Source organism: Talpa occidentalis, unplaced genomic scaffold (genome assembly GCF_014898055.3).
Source record: "Talpa occidentalis isolate TD23 unplaced genomic scaffold, MPIMG_talOcc4v2.1 talOcc4.2, whole genome shotgun sequence".
NCBI lineage: Eukaryota > Metazoa > Chordata > Mammalia > Eulipotyphla > Talpidae > Talpa > Talpa occidentalis.
Genome location: NW_023602073.1, coordinates 46,104,701 through 46,124,391, shown reverse-complemented (window position 1 = coordinate 46,124,391; position 19,691 = coordinate 46,104,701). Strand labels below are relative to the sequence as shown.

The following is a 19,691-nucleotide window of genomic DNA, read 5'->3' as shown; positions in this document are numbered from 1 at the left end:
TAGTCACCCTTACCCATGCCCAGCAGCCTGTTCTCCTGTCCCTACACCTTTCCACAGGTCTGAAGACTCAGCAGGGCTCCTGCCTGGAGGGTGGGTCTCGGGCTGGTGAGATGCCAGGACAGGGAGGAGGAGCCTTTCCCAGCTTCCAGGACAATATCTGTGGTGCCTGAATGGAGGAGCAGGGAAACCAAGGAGGGGATCCAGGGGCCAGTCCAGGGAGGACAGAAAATCTGTGAGGACAGACTCTGAGGTGGACTGGTACAACGCAGCAGTTTCAACTGTTACCTTCTCAGTTTGTGTGGGGAAATGTGACCACAGACCAACATTTTGTGCAATGCTGTGGTAACAGTAACAAAGCACCTGTGAAATTTTCTGTCAAGTTCATTTCCTTAGTGTTCAGGGGCAGATAATCCCCCCCGCCCCGCCACCATGGGGAAATTCTTCTCTATTTGAGTCACAAAAAACTACATACCCCCTTACACCACAGTGCCAGTGGGGATCATTCATGTATTTTAATTTTGTCCTCTGCTTAGGCTAAGGGAGGCAAATTGCCCAAAAACAAGCTGGATACAATCTGAGCACTTTTGATGGTCATTTCTGCTAAAACCTGGAAAATAATTTGACTGTCCCGCCACTTTACAAAGGTATGGAATTTTCATGCTTTTATATGAAATGATTTTTATTTTCATGTCTTCAAAAATTAAGAAAAATTGATGGTTGATGTGATGTTTAAGGCTCTAAGGTTTCTGGCTTGTGTATTCTCTGTTAATAACTTGTTATATAATGTGAAGACAGTACTCATGTAATGGAATTGATGTGATTTGGGTGACTGCATCCAGGATAATTATGAAGTGAAATCATTATTTCCTTGTCTTTCTTTTTTTATGAAAGATTTATTTTTATTTATTTATGCATACAAGAACTGGGGCATAGGCCAGAAGGGTGAGGGTGACAAGAGTCACTGGATACAGAGTGGGGAGCAGAACAGGCAGATCTACTGAACTGCACTGCTGAGGGGAGCAGCAGGCGAGACAGGAGAGGTCTGCTTTGCCTTGTGGACCAGCTCCCTGGTTGGGGATCAAATGCATGCCATTGTGGCTGGTAATAGTTTGATAGTGCTGCGACTTAACCCCTGTGCTACCATGTGTGCCCTATTTCCTTGTCTTTCATCTAACTTCAGACATTTGTTTTTCTAGAAGAAATGATCATCTATTGCTTTAATGAAATTATGCATCACACATTGCCTGTAAATACAAATTTATCTAATAAAAAACTGATAATTAGAATATTTACCATAGATTTAAATGGTAATATATAGCTGTGAAGGTATGAAAACAGCTAAGCTGCTGCTTATGATTATCTAATAGTCTTGTGGATGAAAGGAAAAGGGAGAGTTAGATAAACTTATCTGTTGAAAGGTCAAAGATGAATAACCTATTATATGTTGATGGATCACATTTATATGGGACAATAAGATATATTTTGGAGTTTTGCACCTATAACCCCCCCATATGGTTGAAAAAATCAAATCAGAATAAATATTATAAAATAAATAGCTATGAAGATGACTCAGGCCTGGGCTCTGTCCCAAGGAGAGTGTGGTCACAGGAATGCTCTGAGAATGGAGGTGCCAGGGAGGCTTCAGATTGGACTGTGGTAGTTACTCAAAAGTAGGGAGGGCGGATAAATTGTATTTTTAAGTGAGACACATCATTAAATTATTTAAATGTTCATTGTTTCCAAGAGAAGAAAAGAACAATATACATAATGTTCTTGACAAGGGTCACAGCTCCTCCAGTAGTGTACTCAAGATTTGTGCATTTCTCCAGATAGAGTTTTATCTCAAAAAAAGATTCTTAGCTCAAGTGTTGAGAAAAGAAATGTGGGGAGTCCCTAGTGACATAAGGGGTTAAGTCTCAGCACTGTGAAGCTATTGGCAGCCATTGCGGTAAGAGTTCTAACCCCGGCCAGGGAGCTGACCCACATGGCACAGCAGACCTCTCCTATTTTGTCCACTGCTCCCCTCAGCAGTGTATTTTGGTAGATCCACTTGCTCTGCTCCCTACTCTGTCTCTGGTGAATCCTCTCAACCACACACCTCTGGCCTGCACCCCAGCTCTTGTATGCATAAATAAATAACACAAATCTTTTAAAAAAATCAAAGAAAGATGGGTACTGACATCTGCAACTAACTTTGAAATGCATCAGAAAAATAAGATGGATGAATAGAGACATGGAGCTGTGGATAAAGATGAGTGATAAAGCAAATGTGGCGAATGCTAATGCTGAATCTAGGGTGTGCTCTGCACTATTATTTCAATTTCTCTGTGTGCTTAAAAATGTTTATAAGATACCACAGACTGAGGGGTGAATGTGGCCATACTCTGTGGGTAGGTCAAGGCCTCCAGCGTGTCCTTAAAAGCCTTTGAATGCACCCATTTTTCTGAGTTGTCTGGGGGTGGAGCCAACCACAAAGCTCCTCAACAAGGCTTCGGCCTGTCAGAAATCACGGCTCTGAGTTTCCAGTGTCTCCTCTGTGTCAGCTCCCAACATGCTCATGCATCTGCTTCTAGGAGGTTCTGCAGCAGCTGCTCTCTGGATTTGGCCTGGTTCCTCTCTATCGACACCTGCATCGATTGAGTTGTGTCTTATTAGAATTTTTTAATGTGCTCCTTGACCAGAATCATGTGTTCTTTCAGAAAAGCTGTCTCTTGTGTCAGGGCTTGGGCACCACAGAGCATGTGGGGCATGTTCTGAAGGGCCTGGTGACTTGATTCCTCCTTTGTGCTTTAGCTCTTGGGTGAACAGCTATAGCCTCCTCCCCAGGGGGCTTGTCACGGCCTTCCTGGCAGCCTTTCTAGGGCCCCTGATGTTGCCCTGCTCTTTGCTCCTTCACATTGAGTTTTTCAGCAAGCATCTTGGGAAGTCCCTGCCCACACCACCCAGGCCTCTTGCCCAGGCCTTGAGAGCTGGCTCTGAGTGTCAAGGAGGCCTGGAAGGTGGCCCCTTTGGAATCCACAGCACGGCATTACCGTCCCCCCCTACACCGAGGGCCCTCTGGCAGGTTGTTGAGATATACCCCAGGATCCAGGGTTTGCACCTTTATGACCTCGTGATCCAGTCACAGCTGAGCAGTGAGTAGACCAGGATGCTTTTCTTTCTTGGATTGGTTTTTCATTGCCCCTGATGTTGTAATTATCCTGTTCCCTCACTAGATTATTTCCTGTTGTGCTCATTCTTAATCACCCCCCAGACAACCTCAGGGTCAGAATCTGCATGGACATCTCACACACACCAGCTATTCTGCCCGCTTCATCCTGGGCAGACCCCTGTCCCACAGCCTCAGTCCTGCCTCCTGGGGCCTGGGTCATGCTCACCTGGGCAGGGCTGAGGGCCCGGATCCCTCACCTCACACTTGGCCTGTCTCCTGTCCCTGGTCCCCTATGGTTGATTTCCCTGTGTCCTGTTCTCTGTGTCCAACATCTTTGTTTCCCTTTTTGCTCACTAGTGCCCTTTGCATACTAGAGGAGGGACGTGGAATGTCACCCCTGAGACCACGCACAGCTGATGTGAATGTAGTGCCCCCAGAGCCTCCCCTTACCTGGGCCTGACATGGAGTCTGGGCTGGATTCCCCTGAGGACTGGGCAGGCCTGGCTCCAGGGTCTTCTGGCCTCCAGGCCTGAGTTGTCTCTTGAGGGCCCCAAGGTCTGTCCTTCTCCAGCCTCTTTCTGAAAGTCCCTGCTGCAGGTCATGGTGTGGGGCTGCTCATCCTTTGTAGGAGGAACCGGGAGGACACTCAGTGTGCACATTTTATCTGTGAGTGCTCAGGGATTTTCCTGAATTTTTTTCATCATTTCCACTCTCCATTCTTTTCGACACTTGTATTATTATCTATTTGGAATCTCCTGTTTTATAGACTCAGTTTCTTGTAGGTCTTCTCTCTGCTTGTCATTTCTTTTCCATTTACATTATTTAGTGGGAGTGAGACTTTGATATTCCAGTTTATCTACTCATTTATTCATTTCTATGATTAAAATCTCTAATTTTTAAGAACTCTTATTCTGAGCACCTGAAATTTTATAACATCTTTTTTGTTTTTCCTCTTTGTTTTTTAGTACTAGAAAGTAACCAAATTTCCCTAAATATGCATAGGGAATCTACATCTAAATGAGTGTGTGAAATCTGTGCAGGAACCCAGGGTGAGCTAAGGAGTGAGATGGGGCCTGGCACCCAGGAGAGAGGAAGGGATCACATGGCAAGGACAGGGTGACTCATGACAAAAGTCTGATGTTTGGGCCTCCCCGGTGGCGCAGCGGTTGAGTGCTGGGTTGTGAAGCTGCCCGCAGCCTCTGTAGCGCCGGTTCGATCCCGGACTGCTCCCGGCCACCTGAGGAGGGTCCCACAGGCGCGCAGACCTCTCCTGCTGCCCGCTGCTCCCCTCAGCAGTGTACTTCGGTCCTTCTGCCTGCTCTGCGCCCTGCTCTGGCTCTGGTGAATTCTCTCACCCTCCCGCGCTTCTGACTGTACCCAGTGTTTGTATAAATAAATAAAATAAATCTTTAAAAAAAAAAGATATGTATATTTAAAACAAAAAAAGGTCTGATATTCTTTTTTTTTTTTGCCATAGAAGGGATAAATTCCATTTAATGCATATAAAATGCTGTCCCATATTTGTAATGTCCCACTTACATAATTTAAATGATTTGAAATGAACATTGCATCATATTTTGATAATTTCCCTATAATAAATGTGCTTTTTCCAAGCCTCTCTTCTCAATCATTTCTGGGTTTTCTCTATTTCTTTTTTTCTCTTATTTTTTTTTTTTTCTGTACTTCTGTACTCCCAGTTATGTTGCTTTTCCTCTTTCTTTTTGTAATTTCTTTCACTTTTCTCCTCCTTCATATTTTCCATTTTCCGAGAAGAAAGAATTTCAGTATTGCCCCCAGCTAACTTCTTAGTTACCAGACCATAAGAGTGTTCATTCTTTATTGAATTTGCGGGGCAAAGCCATCCATGACTCCCATACACATCCCATGAAAGTGCTTCAATGCATCAACAGTGGATGAACAGACATTACTGTTCACTGTAATTACCAAATCAGACTTGTCACCACTAATATACACTTCCCATTCTGTTTCCTCTTAGGCCAGTTCTTTTTTTTTTATTAATAATAAATTTTATTTTTATATTCCCCATACAATTGCAACCCCCTTACTTTGACCCCAATCCCTCCCCTCCCGCCCTCTACCCCCCATAGAGTATCTCTGGTTCATAGTTTTTTGTTGTTTTTGATTTTCACTTTCTTATAGTTATTCATTTTCCTGGTCCCTTATTTAAGTTTTCTAGATTCCTGCTATGAGTGAGACCATCCGGTATTTTTCTTTTTCTTTCTGGCTTATTTCACTGAGCATGATCCCTTCCAGCGCCATCCATGTTGCTGCAAAATGCATGTGTTTATCTTTTTTGAATGCTGAGTAATATTCCATGGTATATATGTACCACATCTTCTTGATCCAGTCATCCATTTTTGGGCATTTGGGTTGTTTCCAAAGCTTAGCTATTGTAAATAGTGCTACTATAAACATAGGGGTGCAGGTGCTCTTTGGAATTGATGTTCCTGTGTCCTTTGGGTAAATACCTAGGAGTGGAATTGCTGGATCATATGGAAGCTCTATGTTTAGTAGGTCCAGAAATCTCCACACAGCTCTCCATAGTGGTTGGACCAGTTTGCACTCCCACCAACAGTGCAGAAGAGTTCCTTTTTCTCCACATCCTCGCCAACATTTGTTGTTGCTAGTTTTTTTAATATGTGCCATTCTCACTGGTGTGAGATGGTATCTCATGGTAGTTTTGATTTGCATTTCCCTGATTACAAGTGATGTTGAACATTTTTTCATATGCCTGCTGGCCATTTGCATTTCTTCTTCAGAGATGTTTCTTTTTAGCTCTTCTGCCCATTTTTTGATTGGATTATTTTCTGTTGTTGTTGAGTCTCATCGGCTCTTTGCAGATTTTTGTGATCAGTCCTTTATCATTAGAGTTGTGTGCAAAAATGTTCTCCCAGTTGGTGGGGTTTCTCTTTGTTTTTGTTATTGTCTCTTTTGCTGTGCAGAAGCTCTTTAATTTGATGTAGTCCCAGCTGTTTATCTTTGCCTTCACTATCACTGCTTTGGGTGATGTGTCTGTAAAGATGTCTTTGATGTGCATATCACCTAGTGTTTCGCCTATATTTCCTTCTATGTATTTTATGGTTTCAGGTCTTATGTCTAGTTCTTTAATCCATTTTTTCAGTTGATTTTTGTGTATGGTGTGAGGTAGTGGTCAAGCTTCATTCTTTTGCATGTAGCGACCCAGTTTTCCCAGCACCATTTGTTGAACAAATTCTCTTTGCTCCAATGCATATTCTTTGCTCCTTTGTCAAAGAATAGTTGACCATAAATCTGTGGGTTTATTTCTGGATTTTCTATTTGATTTAATTGGTCTGTATGTCTGTTCTTGTTCCAAATACCATGCAGTTTTGATGATTATGGCTTTGTAGTATAGTTTGAAGTCTGGGAGTGTGATGCCTCCATTCCCTTCTTTTTTTTTTCAGGAGAGCTTTGGGTATTTGGGGTTTTTTGTGATTCCATATGAATTTCATCAATAATTGTTCTATTTCTTTGAAGAATGACATTGAGATTTTGATTGGAATAGCATTGAATCTGTATATTGCTTTTGGTAGGATGGCCATTTTAATAATGTTTATTCTTCCAATCCATGAGCAGGGGATGTCTTTCTATATCTTTGTGTCTTCTTCTATTTTTTTTAACAGTGTTTTATAGTTTTCTTTGTATAGGTCCTTTACCTCTTTTGTTAGATTTATTCCCAAATATTTTTATTTTTTTGTTTCAATAATAAAAGGGATGGTTTTTTTTTATTTCTTCTTCTTCAGATTTATTGCTTGTGTATAGGAAGGCTACTGACTTTTGAGTGTTGATTTTGTATCCTGCCACTTTACTGAACTGATTGATGAGTTGAATTAGTTTTTCTGTGGAGTTTTTGGGGTTCTCTACGTATATTATCATATCATCTGCAAATAGTGATAGTTTGACTTCTTCTTTTCCTATTTGGATTCCTTGTATGTCTTTCTCTTGTCTTATTGCTCTGGCTAGGACTTCCAGTATTATATTGAAAAGCAGTGGTGAGAGTGGACATCCTTGTCTTGTTCCAGATCTTAATGGAATGGCTTTCAGCTTTTTGCCATTGAGAATGATACTGGCTGTTGGCTTGTCATAGATGGCCTTTATTATGTTGAGGTATGTTCCTTGTATCCCAAGAATTTCAAGGGCTTTTATCATGAATGGGTGTTGCACTTTGTCGAAAGCTTTCTCAGCATCTATGGATATTATCATATGGTTTTTATATTTCTTTTTGTGGATGTGTTGGATAACGTTGATTGATTTTCGGATGTTGAACCATCCTTGTGTCCCTGGAATGAATCCTACTTAGTCGTGGTGAATTATCTCATGGATGGATACATTGTTGGATTCTGATAGCTAAAATTTTATTGAGGATTTTTGCATCAGTGTTCATTAGGGAGATTGGCCTGTAGTTTTCCTTTTTTGTGTTGTCCTTGTTTGGTTTTGGTATTAGTGTAATGTTGGCTTCATAGAACGTGTTTGGTATTGACCCTTCCTTCTCAATTTTTTGGAAGAGTTTGTGAAGGATAGGCACTAATTCATCTCTGAATGTTTGGTGGAATTCATTTGTAAATCCATCAGGTCCTGGGCTTTTGTTTTGGGGGAGGTTTTTGATTACCATTTCAATTTCGCTGCTTGTAATTGGTCTGTTTAGGTGTTCTATTTCTTCTTTCTCTAGCTTTGGGTGATTGTAGAGTTGTAGGAATTTGTCCATCTCTTCTAGATTGTTGCACTTGTTTCCATATAACTGTTCATAGTAGTTTCTGATTATTCTTTTGATTTCTGCTCCGTCCGTTGTGATTTCTCCTCTTTCATTAATGATCCTGTTTATTTGTGCTTTCTCCCCTTTTTCCTTTGTCAGCCTGGCTAGGGGTTTGTCTATTTTATTGATTTTTTTGAAGAACCAGCTCTTGGTTTCATTGATCCTTTGGATTGTTTTTTTAGTTTCAATTTCATTTATTTTTGCTTTGGTTTTTATTATTTCTTTTCTTCTACTGGTTTTGGGGTTTTTTTGTTGTTCCTTTTCTAGATTTTTGAGCTTCGAGATTAGGTTGTTTCTTTGAGTTCTTTCTTGTTTCTTGATGTGAGCTTCTATTGCTATATATTTTCCTCTTATTACTGCTTTTGCTGCATCCCATACATTTAGGATATTGGTGTCCTCCTTGTCATTCAATTCAAAGAATTTTTTAGTTTCTTCTTTGATCTCCTCATTAGTCCAGTGGTCTTCCAGTAGTGTGGTTTTTAATCTCCATGAGGTAGGAGAATTCCTTGCCTTCTTTTTATGGTTTATTTCTAGTTTGATGCCTTCATGGTGAGAGAAGATGGTTGGTATGATTTCAATCTTGGTGTATCTGTTGATGTTTGTCTTGTGCCCCGGTATGTGATCGATCCTGGAGAATGATCCATGTGCACTTGAGAAAAATGTATACTCCTTTTTTGGGGGTTTAGTGTTCTATAGATGTCTGTTAAGCCCAAATGCTCTAGGTCCTTATTTAGAGCTTTAGTTTCTTTACTTATTTTTTGTCTTGTTGATCTATCCATTGTTGATAGTGGTGTGTTGAAGTCTCCCACTACGTATTTGTTTTCTCTGATGTCTGTTTTCAGAGAGGACAACAGTTGTCTGATATATTTTGGTGCTCCTTCGTTTGGTGAGTATATGTTAATGAGTGTTATATCTTCTTGAAGTATTGTCCCCTTGATCATAATGTAGTGACCATTGGGGTCTCTTTTTATCTTTTTGAGTTTCAAATCTGTTTTATCTGATATAAGTATAGCTGTTCCTGCTTTCTTTTTTGGTCCATTTGCTTGTAGGATTGTTTTCCATCCTTTCACTTTGAGTCTATTTTTATCTTTTGTAGCTAAATGTTTTTCCTGGAGACAGCCAAAGGTTGGGTTTTGTTTCTTAATCCAGGCTGCAACTCTGTGTCTTTTTATTGAAGAGTTTAGTCCATTTACATTTAGAGTTAATATTGGTATGTTAGCATATGTATTTGCCATTGTGTTTGTCTTTCCTTTGATTTTATTTATTTATTCTTTTAATAACTTTTTTTTTTTTGGCCTTCTTTCGTTGTTATTCGTCCCTCTGAGGTTCTGGCTTTAGGATTCCTTATAGTATTTTTTGGAGTGGCGGTTTAGTTGTAATGAAATTCTGGAGTTTCTGTTTGTCTGGGAAGGTCCTTATTCTTTCTTCATAGAGGAAGGAGAGCTTTGCGGGATAGAGTATTCTTGGTTGGCATCTGTTTTCTTGGAGTCTGTTGACGATGTGCCTCCACTCTCTCCTTGCCCGTAGTGTTTCTTTGGAGAAGTCTGATGTCAGCCTGATTGGCTTTCTTTTGAATGTTATCTGTTTCTTCCCTCTTATCAGCTTCATTATTTTTTCCTTGTCCTGGATGCTTGGGAGCTTTACTATTATGTGTCTTGCTGTATTTTCCTTTCGTCGTGGAAGTTTGGTGTTCTTCTTGCTTCTTGTATATCAATTTTCAGTTCCTTCTTCACATTTGGGAAGTTCTCTTCAATTATCTCTTTGAATATTTTCTCTGTTCCTACATCTCTCTCCTCTCCTTCTGGTATTCCTATAACTCTTATATTTCCTTTCCTCATGGAGTCAGATAGTTCCCGGAGTCTTTCTTCGTTCTTTTTCCTTCGTACTTCTCTTTTCTTTTCTGTTTTATTTCTTTTTATTTCTGTGTCTTCAAGAGTACTTATTTGTTCTTCCATTTCATCTATTCTGCTTTCATTGCTTTTCCCAGAATTCTGTAGTGCCTCCATTAATTCTTTGATCTCCTGCATTTCTTTTACTTCCCTCTTAGGGACTCAATTTCATTCTTCTGATCGTTGATTATTTTCCCCTTATCATTGTTTTCCTTTATGACTTTTGTCAGTTTTTTAATCATGGCAATTTTAAATTCTCTTTCTGGAAGGCTCAGAAGTTCTTCCAAGTTACTGCCGTTGCAATCTCGGGGGTGGTTTTCTTTTTGTGGTGTGCTTTTTTTCTGAGGAGTTGCTAGGTTGCGTGTGGTTCTTCTACTTCCTACTGTCTGTTTTCTAATTTGCCGTATGGATTGGGACACTGTGTTGCTGGGACTGGCCGGCATCTTGGGTGAGCTTCTCTGTTCCCCTCTGGCTCCTCTGGGAGTCATCTGTCAGTTTCAAGCAGTCTTTACTGAAGAAAGGTCCCTGTTCTAAAATGCCGATGTGGGGACACACTCCCCTGTGCGCCTGGTCTGCCCCAGCAGTGGGTTCCCGCTTCCCCTCTGGGCTTGGACTGCAGGCCAGAGGGGGCCTGGCTGGGAGAACTGCCCCCGCTCACCTCTGGCTCCTGAGGGAGCCTTCTGCAGGCAGTTTTTACTGAAGAAATGTCCCTGTTCTAAAATCGCGATGCAGGACACACTCCCTGTGCATCTGGTCTCAGGCGCACTCTTCTGCGCGCCCGGTTTGCCCCGGCCGTAGGTGCCCTCTCCCCCTGTGGGCTCAGACTACTGGTTGGAAGGGGCCTGGCATGGGCTAACTTCCCAGCTGGCCACTGGCTCCTCCAGGAGCCTTCTGCTGGGTTCAAGTCACTAGGTGGCGCCAGAGATCGCTTCTAGAGCCCTTGGGGAGCTGTTTTTTTTTTTTTTTTTTTCACCCTGTGGGACAGGGAATAGAGTGGGAATGGTAGGGTAAACCTCAACGGCTTTGGGGTGCTATGTCTGCCTTCTGCCCAACTGTCGTGGAGAACCCACGCCCCGAATTTCATGGCCCGGGTCTCAGTTCCAATGCCCTCAGGTCCAGGACATGGGCTGTAGCCCAGTTCAGTGTCTGCAGAATGGCGTCTTTTGCACCCCACTCCCGTGCCTGGGTGCCTGGTTCCTGGTTACTCAGTGAGGGACTTTCACCTCAGTGAGGGTACCCGCACATCTCACCACACGCCTAGGTCACAGGCATGGGGACCTGGGCAGCCGCGATCCCGATCTGCGTTTGCTTTTCCAGTGCGCCGCTTTTCCACACAAGCTTACCGGCCAGCCCTGGGCTGTGTGCTGGTCTCCTCCGGGAGTCTTTGTTGTTCCCTAATGGCGCCCAGAGCTCACCACCACGGCAAATTCTGCAGGGTTCTCCACAGCTCCCGTTCACCGGGTGTGGTGGCTGAAATAGTTCCTTTCCACTCACAGTCCTACTTGCTGTGTAGTTTGTTCTTTTTGGTCGTTTTAGTTTGTTGTTTTCTTCCTCTCTGTTGGTCGGAGAGTGCTGACTTTGTGGGTGGGGGAGGGGAGCAGGGTTCTGCTCTTTCCTCCCTTCTAGTCCTCTTTTATGGCAACTTTCTTCTTCGGGTAGTTTGCTGGAGTCGTCTGTTTATCTTCCGTGTCCCAGTTCTCACTGGGACCTGCCGCTTTTCCTCCCTATTAACTTTTTTTTAATGAGAGATCTTACTCGCAGTGTCTCCTCGCTGCCATGTTGCTCCGCCAAGGTCTGATATTCTATGTTTGCCCTGACATAGTAGGTTTCTCAGATACAAAGCTTGTTTCTGGTAATAAGCCTAATTTTGGGTAAGGCCACCCATTTTCATACTAGGTAGTTATAGATGTGATAACCATTTCTTAAGATGAACCTCTGATGATCCTCAGATGAAAATAATTCACGTGCCAATTGGCCTGTCTGGGGGACACCTTTCTGAACATCTTGGGGAGGCCTGTCCTTCAGCGCATAATAAATGAGCAAAGAGCAGATGAGGGTGAGGATGGGGCAGGACCAGGAGGCAGATTAGGCTACAGGCCTCTTCAGTATGGTTGGGTCCTGGGGCAGGACGTGGAGTGGGCTGAGGGCAGAGGGGACAGGCTGGTTCTATGGGGCCAGAGCACGTGTGTCAGGGATAGAAGTGACAGTTATGGGAAGAGATAAAATCTTTTCCTTATGCTTAATTTATATATATATATATATTTTTTGATACTATTGATACTATCTGATACTTTGATACTTTTGATACTATTGATAGTATTGGTCGGGTCCTGTTAGGGCTACTGCTTCTCTGCGTTCACAATAAACACGCTCCTTCCTACCAGCACGGGGCTCTTTGTCACCTTCACTCAGTTTCCATCTCTCCTGACAGTGTCTCCAGGGGCATCTCTCTGCTCCCCATTGTATCTGCAGGGGAGGCAACTTGGGGAGGCAGGAGCCAGCCAGGGAGAGGGATGCTGGGAAGTGAAGAGGAAGCAAAGGCAGAGAATACTTGGGATTGCTCCCTGGTACACTGAGAAAAGCATTTCTCAAAGTGTGGTCTGTGGCGCCCTTGAAGTTACCCTGAAACTTTCATGGAGTCCACGAGGTAAAACTAGTTTCAAAACATCACCTAGACACCATTTGTCTTTTCACTATTTGGCATTTGCTGAGGTAAAAATTCATAAGAGTGGAGCTTATAGCACCACTGCAGAAGTAGTAATTCTTCACCAGCACTTACCTGCAGGAACAAAAATCAAAGCCAGTTTCACTTGAAAATGTCCTGGGAAAAGCATTAAAAGTTATCTTCATTAGTGCATCATCCTCAACTTCACATTTTAAAATATGTGGTGTGCTGACCTGGAAGGATACACAGAGCACCTCTGAGGCATCCCAAGCCAGTGTCCTGAGGAAAATATTTATATGAGATGAATTAGACTCTTTTTATTTGTGGGCAACACCAATCTTACCTGAAGGGATGAATGACACAAACTAAGGTTATTTAAATTTGGGTAATTAGCAGACACTTTCCTCAAAGTGAGTGTCTGTTTCTTGAAGAAAATCAACAATGGCAAACGACAGTAACTTTGCCTGATAAAATATAAGCTCTCAGAGAAAACCAGAATTATGAAAAATTGAGTGCCTCACTACTTGACAATTTATAGTATAAATTTTTCTTTTGGGATTTCTGATTAAAAAATACAATATTTTTGATCATTTGATTCCAGTTTAATTAACACTAAAAATCTATGTAACTTAGTGAAACAATGTATCACCTTAAAAAATCATGTATTAGCACAAGTTCCAACCAATATGCAAGAGAAGCCTATAGAAATGTAACAGAATAGGAAATATTCCCTGATACTATTTCAGGTTTCACTTAGCAAATAATCTTCCAGAAACTGCCACCTGTACAGTTTTAATTTAGTATCAATATTCACAATTATCTGAAAACACTACTAGCTTCTTCATTCCTCCAGGCTGCTGCTTCTCCCAGCCCAAATCCACCCCTCCCTAAGGTGGGGAAGGGAATTTGGAGCCTGCCCTTTCTGTGGATGTCACCCTGTTACAGCATCATGTCTCCCTCTCACAGGCTCGGTGGGGTGGTGCAGCCTTAATGACCCCACACTCACCCCATTCTCTCTCCCCATTTCCTGGGGGTTTCCAGGGAAGACAATCAGCATCATCCTGCTCCAGTTACAAAGTCTCCAAGGACCCTCCTGGACTCCTTCTCCCCAGGCCCCTGGATGGGGTGTGATGCCCCTCACCCTCCTGCTGCTACTCTGGGGGCCCCTGGCCCTGATGGAGACCCGGGCTGGACACTGTTGCTCCAGGAGGGAGGAGCAAGGAGCCCCCTGCGGGAGCAGGACCCCAGGAAAGGTTCATCTCCCCCCAACCTTTTGTACCCCCTTCAGGCCCCTTGTGTTCTGGCCCCTTCTGTCCCTCCCGCCTCCCCTGAGGGCTCTGGACCCCTGAGTCTGGGCCCTTCTTGGCCCACCCCCCTTTTCACTCTCACGCCCCCCCCTTTCTCCCCTCGAGGCCCATCTCCCTGGGTCCTGAGCCCGCGCTGAGAGGAGGGTCAGCCCGGGTCTCCCCTCCCGCCCCCAGGCTCCCACTCCCTGAGGCTATTCTACACAGCCATGTCCCGGCCCGGCAATGGCAACAGCAAAGTCAATGGCAACGGGGAGCCCCATTACATCGCCGTGGGCTCCGTGGACAACACACAGTTCCTGCGGTTCGACAGCGACTCTCCGGGCCAGAGTGTGGAGCCCCGGGCGCCCTGGGCGGGGCAGCTGGGGCAGGAAGCTCTGGACGAGGAGACTCTGATCCAAAGAAACAACGCACAGTGGTTCAAAGAGCTCCTGAAGGACCTGCGCGGCCGCGACAACCAGAGCGAGGACGGTGAGCTTCGCGGAGCGGGGCCAGGGTCAGGTCACACCCCCATTCCCACCCTAAGGCCGGGGTGTCCCGAGTCTCAGGGTCCACTGACCCCTCGAGGCTGGTGGATCTGCCAGGCCCCTCCACGGGGAAGGGACTGTCCTGCCGACCCATTCATTTTCAGTTTAGGTTTATTCAGGGTGAGAGCGCGGGGTGACCGCGGGGTGACCTTCGGGCTGACCGCTGGGCGGGTTTCAGGGTCTCACACCCTCCAGAGCATGTTTGGCTGTGAAGTGGGGCCAGACCTGAGCCTCCTCGGCGGGTATGACCAGTTTGCCTACGACGGCGCGGATTTCATCTCCCTGAGCGAGGACCTGCGCTCCTGGACCCCCGCGGACTCGGTGGCTCAGATCACCCAGCGCGAGTGGGAGGCGCAGGGGAGGGCCAGGCGCGTCAGGAACAGTGTGCAGAGCAGGTGCTTCCAGTGGCTCTGCAGACTCCTAGAGTCGGGGAAGGAGGTGCTGCAGCGCTCAGGTAAGAGGGGCCACGAGGCCTCGGACCTCCCCTCTCCTGGCGCCCCACAGGGAAAATGGAATAATGGGCAGAATATCACCTGTTTTCTGGGCAGAGGGAGAGTCCCCAGGGTATCATGTTCTGTGCTGGAAAGAGACTCACCCAGAAGACACCACTTTTCTGGACAGTTAAGGAATCCAGTCTCTCCTGAGGGAGGGAGGCCATCCTGAAATAACTCTCCCTGGATCCTTGTGACCCTCAGCCATCCTGGGGACCATGAGTTTCCCTTTCAAGGTCTTGTTTTTGGTCTGAGAACATTTCTGGATCTGACTCCAGCCTTTCTGTGTCATTCACCCTCCACCCAGGTCAGGAGCAAAAGTCTGTGTTCTCCTTAGAGACCTGCATCCTCCAACCCTGGGCTCTCATCTGATTATCCCAGATTCCCCAGACTAGGCTGGTTTCTGGGCTTTGTGCTTCCTCCCTCCAAACCAATTGTCATGTCCATTCTGAGGATGGTCAGTGAGGCTGCTTCATTATCCACAGAAAAAACCCAAAGTGTGAATTTTTGTCCACTCCCCTCAGATCCCCCCAAAACACAAGTGACCCACCACCTCACCTCTGAGCATAAGGTCACCCTGAAGTGCTGGGCCCTGGGCTTCTACCCTGCGGAGATCACCCTGGCCTGGCAGCGTGATGGGGCGAACCTGACTCAGGACACAGAATTGGTGGAGACCAGGCCTGGTGGGGATGGAACCTTCCAGAAGTGGGCGGCTGTGGTGGTGCCTTCTGGAGAGGAGCAGAGATACATGTGCCGTGTGCAGCATGAGGGGCTGCTGGAGTCCCGAGTCCTCACTTGGGGTAAGGAGGGGGATGTGGGCACTGAGCTTCTGCTCAGAGGAATCAGGAGCCATTTTGGAGACCTTCAGAGCATTAGGTGAAGGCCTGAGGCTCAGGTCTCCCCTTTCTTTCCCTTGCAGTGCCCCCTCCTCAGTCCTCCATCCCTAACACTTGCCTCGTTGTTGGCCTGGTTCTCCTTGGAGCTGTGCTCACTGGAGCTGTGGTGGCTGCAGCTGTGCGGTGGAGGAATACGCGCTCAGGTAGGGAAGGGTGTGGGGGATCTTGTCCACTGGGGACTTTCATGTCCCAGGGAGAACTCGCCCTTTCTGGTTATTAGGGTGTATGATCCATACACATGTTGCCCAGTCTGGAGCTGACTGTGAACACTCACTCTTTGTAAAGCACTTATGAAAATGAATCACCAATTGTTCACCTTGTAACTGTGGTGATGGGGATCTGTTTCCCAGGAAATGTCACAGGGGAAGGACCCTGCTGAGGAAAGACTCCAATTCCCTTTCATATCCATTCTTCATATATCCCAGTCCTGACCTGGGTCATCAGTTACAGTTGTAGAAACTTCCCTGTGACCCAGACTTGGGGATTCCTTTTGGACTTGTCACCTGACTCCTCCCTTGTCTCACATGATGTTTCTTCCCACAGGGGGACACGCAATCAGCTACAGTCAGGCTGCAGGTAAGTGTGGCTTAGGAGTTGGGTTCTGAGCCCCTGAGGACAGCGTAGAGGGAACTCTAGGAAGAGTCACCCTCTTCAGTTCCTCTGAGGGTCTCATCTCTGGGCTCTGACCAGGTCTCTCTTGTGCTTCCTCAACCAGCAACAGCACCCGGGACTCTGGGATGTCTCTCACCCCCTGGGAAACCCCAGAGGACAGGGCCAGGTTGTGGGGAGCTGTGAGCGGGACAGTCTTAGGATGTAGTAAGTACACTATTGAGAATGTTATCACTTAATGTAACTCACCCGAATTTCTTCAATATTATTTTCCATCATATAATGAGTACTCTGCCTTGTGTAGGACTGAATGTTATAGGATTTCTCTCCCCCCATTTTGTAACTTCAGGATCCTCTGCTTTATTTAATTTGTTTGTTTTCTAGCTGTCATTGGTTAATATAAAATTTTTTATTAAATCTATGCATTTGTTCTCTTACATCATTGTTAATTTTTGTATAATATTTGATTTCTCTCTCAGGTGTAGTCCTTATAGTTCTCGCACCACCATAGCACCCATGATCCATCACTACAGTCCCTTGTGCTCTTCCCTCCTCTGCTGTAGGCCTCAGATCTAGGATCAGGCTGCAAGTGTTGTCTTTATTCTGATTCTTTGTTTGATTTCTGTATATCCCATATATAATGGAAACTATCTGATATTTATTTTTTCCTTCTGACTTATCAAGCTTAGTATCCCTTCCTATCCCATCTGTATTTCCTAAATGGCATGAGTTTTTGTTTTTGATCACTGAGTAATATTCCACTGTATATATATATGGACCACACCTTCTTGATCCATTCACGACCCCTTGATTTAAAACACAATGATAACCTGAAGCATGACTTTTCCCAAGCCTGCTCTTTGGGGGAGTCTGATGCTTTGTTTCTGTTGTCTTCCCAAATCTGCTTGTTGGGGGAGTCTACCGCTTTGATTCTGCTGCTTGCTGAAGCAAAGAACTTGCTGGGTGTACCACACGGCTTGTCCGTGGTGGTAGCTGTGACTCCCTTGAACCATCTTCCTGAACAACAAAGAATGCTTATGCTATGATGGATGGGATAGCAAATTTCTCTTACAAACTGTAAAAAGCCTTGCCATTCTTGTTCTGGGTGCTCAGCCCTTTGGGGAGCAATCCCACTGAGCCCACCGGTGTGACAATTAAATCTCTTTCTCTCCACCTCTCTGAGTGCCATCTGATTTCTCTGGGAAACTGCCATAACATTGTTGGTTCCCTGGCTCTAGTTCAGCCCATCCCAAGGGACTGAGGAGAGCCTGGTCACTTCTCACGCCGCTTCGCCGGGCCCGGCAGAGTTGTCTGGGGGGTGGAATGCATAGCCAGATGCCAGATCTTTGTTTTAGATACAAAGTAGTAAGTGATTTTGTATAAACCATTAATAAATGAAGGCAATAAATTGATCAGTGACTGTTTTCTCACAATAAACAGGTGCGCCAGTGTAACTCTGTGACATTCAAGATGGTGATAACAATGAGCTCTCAGATAAGGATTCCATGTCCCTTGAAGTGTCTTTCAAAATAAACATGATTTAAAAAAATTATTTCTATCTATTTTAGATTCCATTTACTTTTGCTGTTCATTTCTTTTTCTTCACACTATCCTGAGTGGTGTCTGCAGGGTCATGGCACTGTGGGGCTGTCAGCAGCCTGGAGCTCTGAGGGGGGATGACTGTGACCTGCCTGTAGGGAGTGGGGCCATGGAGCCCCAGAATCAGCCCCTGGGGCTGGTCCTTCAGGGCAGCTCAGGCCTTGCTCTGCCCTCGTCTTGGCCCCCTAAATCTCCCTGACACCCCAGCATTGGGGAACTAAGGAGGATGTCCTGGTAAGGAGGGGTGAAGGACTCCCCTTATCCATCTATCTCCCCCATACTCTGCCATCTGCTGCATCAAGACAAAACTTGTAAGACCTTTAGTGGAAAGGAACTTTAATACAATTCATGTGCAATGAAGAAAAAGGAAAGAATAAAGTTCCAAACCAAACATTCAAAGTCACCCGTCCCCTTGTGGGTAAATGTTCAGCCAACAGTGTTGGCCAAGTAGGGCCTGAAAGCCTGCCACCTAACGCACCTCCTGGCGGGCACCCATGGAAAAGGGGTGGACGGGGCTGACAAGTCTGGAAGGAAAAGAGCAAAATCAAGATGGAAGCTGCCATTATAACTTCCCCACGGGTCTCTCATCCACATCTGTGCCACCCAGTCCAAGGCCAAGAAGTAAGTGCAAGTTCTTCACGTGTCTCTCGCTCCATGTGTCTCCTCCAGGTGTCCTGGATCATCCTGCTTCCTTCCTTCTCCAGTCTCCTCTCCAGCTGCTTCTCCATGCTCAGCTCCACCCTCCTTGGGTGGAACAGGGAACCTGGATCCTCACCTGGGGACCACCCTGTTACATGTCCTCTCCTTCAGGCCCCAATGTATGTAGTTCCCTGGGCAGTTACAGACCAACCCTGCTGCATCCCACCAGGTGAAACAGAGACACTCCCAGACCCCAGTGAGAGCCCCGTGTCACCCACACAGACCTTCCCCCCACAGTGTCCCCTATGCTGCCCCTTCCCTGCCTGGTCCTCTCTGGCTCCCCTCTGCACCCCTTCCCACCTCTGTCCCCTAAAGTCCCCATTTCCATCCTCTGCTCTCTTTTCCAGGAGTCTCCCCATCTTCCTAGCCAGTGCCCTGGGGCTCTCCTAGGCCCCTCCCCTCCTCCGAAGGGTGGAGAATGTAAGGTGATGCCCAGGAGAAGAGGCTTTCTTCCATGGAAGCAGAAGCAGAAACAAATTACAGGGACCCTGGGATCTCAGTTTCCATCCCAATAGATTGAGGCAACCTATATATTTGGGGATTTGCCCAGAACCTAGAAACCAGTTGTTATGTCCCGTAGACCACTGGAGACTAAAAATAAGGATAAACTGACACATACTTGAGCACCCCCTTGTGTGCAGACCCCTGTTCTGCTGCTGGTAGCCAATGGAGCCTGGGGAGGGCCAGGCTGAGCAGAAGAAAGGGCAGCTCTGGGCTCCTGTGTTCAGCCCTGTGGCCACACGGGGGGGCACGGGGGGGCTGCCGTGCTGTTCTGGAGTCTGGAAAAGACCTAATGCACACAAAGAATTCTAAAGAATTCTCAGTTGGGGGCCTCCTGGTGGTTCAGGGGCTAAGACACAACTTGTGAAGCAGTCTGCAGCCACTGCAGCACAAGTTCGGTTCCCAGCCAGGGAGCTACCCACATGGCACCTCAGACCTCCCTTGACTCACCTGCTGCTCCCCTCAGCAGTGTACTTCAGTCAGTCTGCCTGTTCTGCTCCCCACCGTTTCTCCGGTGAATCTTCTCACCCCTCCACACACACCTCTTCTTTATCCCTTTTCTATTTTG

At 45.7% G+C, this 19,691-nt stretch overlaps 1 protein-coding gene across 1 annotated transcript in view; it reads left to right on the top strand.

Moving 5' to 3' along the window:
* The window catches only part of LOC119251319 (class I histocompatibility antigen, Gogo-OKO alpha chain-like), a 118,048-nt gene extending 100,180 nt beyond the window's left edge, over positions 1 to 17,868 (top strand). The window contains exons 5-10 of the mRNA XM_054698632.1: positions 14,507 to 14,782; positions 15,344 to 15,619; positions 15,739 to 15,858; positions 16,259 to 16,291; positions 16,431 to 16,531; positions 17,765 to 17,868. Of these exons, the coding sequence (XP_054554607.1) occupies positions 14,507 to 14,782; positions 15,344 to 15,619; positions 15,739 to 15,858; positions 16,259 to 16,291; positions 16,431 to 16,510 (785 nt within the window). The 3' untranslated portion in view covers positions 16,511 to 16,531; positions 17,765 to 17,868. The remainder of the gene's footprint in view (positions 1 to 14,506; positions 14,783 to 15,343; positions 15,620 to 15,738; positions 15,859 to 16,258; positions 16,292 to 16,430; positions 16,532 to 17,764) is intronic.
* Positions 17,869 to 19,691: the final 1,823 nt, after the last annotated feature.